At 43.1% G+C, this 7,500-nt stretch overlaps 1 protein-coding gene across 1 annotated transcript in view; it reads right to left on the reverse strand.

Annotated features, from left to right (window-relative positions):
- LOC306920415 (platelet glycoprotein Ib beta chain-like) overlaps positions 1–7,500 on the reverse strand; it is a gene marked incomplete at both ends in the record, with an annotated part of 196,011 nt that overhangs the window by 152,669 nt on the left and 35,842 nt on the right. The window contains one exon of the mRNA XM_079497165.1: positions 42–113. Coding sequence (XP_079353291.1) covers positions 42–113 — 72 coding nt within the window. The remainder of the gene's footprint in view (positions 1–41; positions 114–7,500) is intronic.

The following is a 7,500-nucleotide window of genomic DNA, read 5'->3' on the forward strand; positions in this document are numbered from 1 at the left end:
TGGAGGGATGAAGTGGAAGTGAAGAACAGAGGTGTACTCACAGTCGTCCTAGCTTGGGGTTGGACTGGAAGAGAAGCTCTGGGAGAACCTGAAGCTTGTTCCTGTTCAGACGACTGGAGAGAGAGAGAGAGAGAGAGAGAGAGAGAGAGAGAGAGAGAGAGAGAGAGAGAGAGAGAGAGAGAGAGGGGATTTCACTTTTCATGGTCTTTAGTGGCATAACAAAGCAAGTAGAAATGTAACACAAACATCCTCACTATTCATTTGACAGACAGACAGACAGACAGACAGACAGACAGACAGACAGGCAGGCAGGCAGACAGACAGACAGACAGACAGACAGACAGACAGACAGACAGACAGACAGACAGACAGACAGACAGACAGACAGACAGACAGACAGACAGACAGGTGAGCAGAGCCATCATCAATGACTCAGTTTGTTCCCTCTGACAATGATTGAAACACCAGTGACCACCTTAAAGGTCAACGGCTCACAGGGCAAAAGGTCAAACTCATGGGAAAGTCACTCAGTCTTCCATTGGACATGAACTAGAGGTTATAGGTTATCATAAATGCGTGTGTGTGTGTGTGTGTGTGTGTGTGTGTGTGTGTGTGTGTGTGTGTGTGTGTGTGTGTGTGTGTGTGTGTGTGTGTGTGTGTGTGTGTGTGTGTGTGTGTGTGAGTGAGTGTGTTTAAGGCCTCTATACCTCCTATAAGTTCAGAGACAAGAAAACAGTGTGCCGTTTTGGGTGTCTTTCTTTATGTTGTGTTCATGCCAAGCGGGAAGTGGGAAATGTCCGACTTGGAACTTCCTACTTCTGCACAGCATTCAAGTGGTTGAGGTCAGCACAAAATGGACGCCCGAAATAAACCCGTGTTTGTTGGGCTTTTTTGACAACGAGGTTGTAACCGTACCCCGCTGTATGTATGTAGTGCATAAACAGAAACTTTTAAACATCTACTTAGAAGCCTAAAACACACTGTTATTTCTCGCTCAGACCTTTCACTATACGAACCACTGCATGTTGCTTTTCATGTTTTACGTGACGTTGCACAGTAGCATTAAGTATGATATGTCGGACCTCTGAGAATTGAAGCCCAGAGTTTCTGACCAGGGTTTACAAGTCAGAGGAACTGTTGGTGTGGATTCATCCCACTTGGAAGTCAGAAACGTCAGAGTGCCCACTCGGTATGAGCGGTACACCATGATGTAAGACATCAGACTTTGAGGGTTAGGGCTTTAGAAGGTTAGACGACTTCACAAGCAAATACTACACACATACAAATATACAATAGGAAGCACTATTTAAAACATTGATTGTGAAAATAGCCACAAGTCCACAACTTGTCGCTTTCATGTTGTCTGTCCGTTAACATTTTTGCATTCATGGACATTTTTGGTATTGTTTTTAAAAAGAAATATCTTCCTGAAGCTTTTTGTAATTTTCTTAATGTTTTCAAATAATAATGCCACTATAATAATAACTAATAATAATAATAACACTATAAAAGTAAAATGGATCAAAGAAACAATGCTCTGTAACCTAGAGAGGTGGAGTGTTAATTCAGTGTGTGTGTGTGTATGTGTGTGTGTATGTGTGTGTGTGTGTGTGTGTGTGTGTGTGTGTGTGTGTGTGTGTGTGTGTGTGTGTGTGTGTGTGTGTGTGTGTGTGTGTGTGTGTGTGTGTGTGTGTGTGTGTGAATGCTCTCAGGCCTCCAGGGTGCCATTGGTGCAGACACAGGGAGGAGAAGGAAGGGTGAGTCCCAGATTGATGAGTAAAAAGGGAGCCATGATATGAGGGGGAGTTACGGGGAGTGCACGTCTTATCAACGTGCACTGGGGTATTTACCAACGTGCACCCTGGGGTATTTATCAACGTGCACCCTGGGGTATTTATCAACGTGCACCGGGGTATCTGACTTGAGAAACCACCATGAGTGTGCAGCAGTCGTGGAAAGTAACTAAGTACATCTACTCAATTAGAGTACAATACAATATTGAGGAATTGTGTTTTACTATAGTAGAGTATTTCCAATTTCCAATAGTTCTACTCCACTACATCTCGGATTCCAATTGTTGTACTTTTACTCCACTACATTTATTTGAAAACTTTGGTTACTAGTTACTTTGTAGATTTTGATTATTATAAAACATGCAGCCTTATATACATTTCAGCCATTGAAAATAGCCAATCTACAAGCTCACAATGCAGAGCTTGTAGATCTTTTCAAAAGATGTTTACCGGTATATGAAAACTTGAAATGGGACCTTCTGCATTATGAATACTTTCTACTTTTGTACTCAAGTAAGTTTTGAAGGCCTGGGCCATGGCTCAGTGGTCCAGGCAGTCTGGCTGGTAATCCAGTCTGGCAGTGTGCCGGGGGTTCGACTCCCGATCCCGACGTCCTTTACTGCATGTCTTCCCCCCATCTCTCTCCTCATTACCTGTCAGCCTACTGTCTGTCCCTCCATAAAAAATAAAGGCGAAAGCCACAAAAAAACCCACTTAAAGTACATTTTTAATTCCAGACTTTTACCTTGTAACGGAGTACTTCTACATTGCAGTATTAACACTTTTACTTTAGTAAAACATGTGAGTGCTTTTTACCACCACTGACTGAGAAACAAGGAGTGGGGAGCAGAAAGGGAGGGGAGGGGGCTGCTCGGGGTCACGCCACAAAATCTGTGTTGGAGAAGACACAGGCTCCGACCTTTTAACCTCGCTGATAAATGACAATAGCTTCCCGACTTTCTCTTCCTAAACGTAGGTGTGTGTGTGTGTGTGTGTGTGTGTGTGTGTGTGTGTGTGTGTGTGTGTGTGTGTGTGTGTGTGTGTGTGTGTGTGTGTGTGTGTGTGTGTGTGTGTGTGTGTGTGTGTGTTGCGTAGTGGAAATTTTACCAGCCTATTGGGCCTTTCTGATTCTCAGACACGCTCGATGGTTTTAGGAGAAAACTCAAAGCACACCTGTTTTCAGATGCAGAGACACGACTATTGCCAAGTATGATACTTCCACACGAGGAATTTGCTTTGGCCGAGGTTCTTTTAGCTGTTTTGCGTTTATTGTCCTTTAACTCTTTGAGATATTCATGGATTTCTATATAGTTTTTAGACTTCTCTATGGCAGAATGGCGTTTTTGAATGATTTATTGAAAATTCTCTGCTGTGAATGTGTGACAACGAAAGACCTTCAGAGAAAGCTTGGCTTGTCTGCTTCCAGGAAAAAAATGAACTGAGTTGATAAAATGTTTAGTTGTGGTGTTGGAAGCCATTTAAAAGAGCCTGCATTTACACTGGGTAGTGTTTCTAGGACAACAAAAAAAGTTATGACCGGTTGAAGTTTTATTTTCTAAATAACTTTTTTTCTGCTGGGCGTACATAGCCATGCAATATCTCATTTTAAAGGGTGAGTTGTCTAGTTCAATTAAAATAAAATAAAAAGTTTCTCACATGTACCACTGTAGATATTTTGCCATCTATAAATAGCATGGTCAGTCATGATCAATCTGACCTATCCAGCTAAAAGTCCCCCTAGCTCTGAAATGGAACATCATATAAACTCAATTCTTTTTTGGGGTAAAATTAGACATTCTAACGCACATTTTGATATATACCATGTTTACATAGTCTTACCAGCACCGTGTCTATTCATGCATGTATCTCAAAAACCTGTTGTGAAGAAACAGTTTTGATAAAAAACTCATCCAAGGACATTGTTTTGATATGACTTTGTGCCCATGATATGTATCAAAATATAGACTTGAATGTATACTGTATTATAACAAAAAAATTGGGTTCTTACCATCTACCGTTACAGAGTAAATCACAGTTGAAACTCGCTTAGTCAAACCATAAACCTCAGACTAGTGAACAAAATAGCCATGACAGGTCTAACTCATTGTAAAAGCTTGTCTTTTATTTTTTATGACTAACATAATACAATTATAATAAATATTACAGAAAATAAATAGGCCTACATACAAAACAGTTGTCCCCAAACTCCCCAGTGTCCCCAAACCACTGCATTCCAGTTGTTCTTGACGGTGTGTGTGTGTGTAGGCTAAATTAAAAAAAAACAACAACTGAAATGAATGAATGCATCCGGTTCAGTGTCGGAGAACTCCATCGCAGTCTTGACTCTTCGTCTTCATCATCATCATCATCATCATCCTCCTCCTCATCTGATGCCAGTTCTAAATATATAAAAAATAAACATTTAGCTGTAGTCAGCCCGGCCAATAGCCAGTTGGGGGGGGGGGGGACGTAGGCTATCTGACATCATCGTCATCATCATCATCACACGGAGACACACTAAACAATGTACAATCATGATTGTATACAATATACAATGAATGCAATTATCATGCAAGCGTCATCAATGAAACGTCATACAGATCTTATATAATACGCTACTGTTAGCTTCACTCCCCGTCCCCCCTCCGATCCTTGTAGCAACGTCATCATAACCACGCGTTGCTTCAGTAAACGATGCATGTTTGTTCTCCGTCTTTGTAGACAGTAAATAAAAGGAGCGAACATTACTCTAAAGATCAGATCGCCTATAAGGCACGCTACAATATAAAATACTTGTACTGCCATGCGTGCATGCCTGCTACGATACATTTGTACTGCAACAACCAACCGATCGACACCAACCCCCCCTCCAGCCCTTAGCCAGCACCAATGCACCGACCAACACCATTAGCCAGCACCTTCGGTGCTGGCTAATGGCTGGGGGCCATCGTGGTGAGTCATTCTGGCGTCATGATCTGACTAGTAGTAGTAATTATCCAAGCATCTATTTGTAGCGATCATCTTATGATTTCTGATCACTATAGAAGGGCATTTTCTACAATAAGATTACCTCAAAACATTCCGGGTTGATCGTCTTCTTCAATGGTTTCCCGGTATAGCTCATCGGACGACGATGGGGAGACAATGAAAAAAGGAGGGAGGGAGCAGCGAGTCTCGCTGTAAGCACTGGACCAGGGCTACTCCGCCTGGAGAAGGCGACTGGGACGCGTATGGATCAATACTACTACCACAAAACTCGCTCAAATAAATAGTACTGCTTTCAACTTTTTCTGCTAGAAAATCGCTCGGGCGAGACGGCAAACAGGCAAAACAATGATAACTATGAAGACTCCCTCTGCCCCCACTGTTTACAGGGGGGGGGACCAGCTTCCAATGGCAACACGTACACGTGTGTCACGTGACACGGGTTTTCTGGGTAATGTAGTTGGAATATAAGCTCAGGAATTTAAACAGCGCTTCGGAGCATATTAATATGTTTAGATTCATCAAAAACTGTGAAGACGCCAATTGGCGTCATTGATCATTTACGGAATTCTGATGAAGACGCCAATTGGCGTCTTTCATCTTCTAAGGGTTAACACTATATTTTATAGCCTTGTTTTTATGACCTTTTCACGCCCCGTGTCCTGATATTATTGGGAAGACCCATTCGAATCCCAGAATAGGGAATAAAGTTATGGGTTGCACCTTTGAATGAAAGATTGACGATTTGACTGTGTATGTAGAGATGCTTTGTGGATGTCGGGTGTCATAGATTCAGTGAGAATAGCAGTCCACTCCAAATTAAGACTTTATAAAGTGTCAGCATTTCAGTGACAGAAGGTCCATACAGGGAAATGTATTGATGTGTTTGTTGATGGGGATCAACTTGTCGTAGCCTGAAAGAGTTTTGTGTTATGAGCTGCTGTTTTTGTCACACTGTGACTCCACAAATCACACCATTGCTGCACTGTGACCTTTGCCCCCTGAGCTTTAACCCTACCACAGTTAACCCCCCACAGGACCTGCCAACCAAATATTTTAACACTTTGTTTTTTTTTACTTTGACAAACTATCATTGTTAGCATCATCATTATGAATGTAATCAGAACCAGTTGTGCACGCATGTGCACCTGCACGGACGCACAAACACACACGCACGCACAAACAAGCGTACTCTTTTCAGACATATACTGTACAGCCAGCAACACATGAGAAGCATGCAACACAAGGGCTACGTAAATGCCTTTAAGTAATTGCTCATTTAGCATCAAACGTGCCCAATGAGTCCAGAGGAGCTCGACTGCCTTTGAGCCAGTCAAATGTCATCTCCATTTTGACACACTACTAGCTTAAAGCCCTGAGCTCACCCCCTCCCCTATACGCTCCTATAACCTCTGACCCCTGCTGACACGCACCACATTAAAGAGTCTTCTAACGATGGCGCGGCCCATCTCCTGTCACTTTCCCCTCTGTTCAGGAGATAAGCTACACATGCTGCTGCCATGCCGAGTCTTTCATCTGAAGCTAGTGACGTCCGCTGAATTTACTGGCTGTTTTCTTTCTCTCTCTTGTCATTCTCTCTCTCTCTTATCTCTTTACCTCTCTGTTTCGGCCATCATTGCGTGAAACCCAGAAGGCAAGCAAGTTTTTTCCCGGCCCGCATGTTAATGCCGTTCTCACTGGCTGCGCACGGACGCAGATTATTTTCTCTCGCTCCGGATCGGGAAAAAACGTTCTCATTAAAGCGTATTGACCAGACGTCCACTGTCAAAACCGTAGACGTTTGACAAACCTCTGGTGGTTTTCCATCCCCTTCACTCTCTCTTACTGTCTTCATCTTTACTTCTTTCTCGGTCTCTTCTCCGTTCGTTACAACCTTATGACGTTTTGATCTTTCTTTCTTTTCAAGCAGCAGATGCAGTTTTACTGGCTTGCTATAGCCTACAATTTGCTTGCTATTCCTCAACCAAGTCAATCCATACATCCATCTGTCCATACCTCCTCCAACCGTCTGTCCATTGATCAGTCTGACTGTCCTGCACACATCAGAATTCATTATCTTTCATCTTTCATCTGTGTTTTGGAAGGTGGGTGAATTCCACCTCTCTCATTCCTTCCTGTAAACCCTGAGCTCACCTCGACTCCTCTCACCCAAACGTCTCCCGAAGACAAAACACCCCTGCGGACAACCGGCTCCAACAAAAATACACTTGATTTTGGCTCGGACCTCAATGCTTTTTATTGTGGCGGGAAGAATGTATTGCACTGCTCCAGTTTCTCCTTGTGCTTTGTAGTATAGGAGAGACAACTGGAGTGAGTGTGTACTGTGTACAGTCATACGTTACACAACCTGGGGCGTTGCTCTAGATATGCACATCAGGTTGTCTGTCTATATATCATATGAAACCACATTTAACCACTTTAAACATTTCCACCCCCAACTTTTAGGGTTCTGAACCAATTCATTTTCAGAGGAAAACACTCAGAACTGGTTCACTATGAGGCGGGAAAAACTGGACCAGTTCAACCCTGGTGGAAAAGAACTGGACCAGTTCAACCCCGGTGGAAAAGAACTGGACCAGTTCAACCCCGGTGGAAAAGAACTGGACCAGTTCAACCCCGGTGGAAAAGAACTGGACCAGTTCAACCCCGGTGGAAAAGAACTGGACCAGTTCAACCCCGGTGGAAAAGAACTGGACCAGTT

Source organism: Electrona antarctica (assembly GCF_951216825.1).
Source record: "Electrona antarctica genome assembly, chromosome: 1".
Classification (NCBI taxonomy): Eukaryota; Metazoa; Chordata; class Actinopteri; order Myctophiformes; family Myctophidae; genus Electrona; species Electrona antarctica.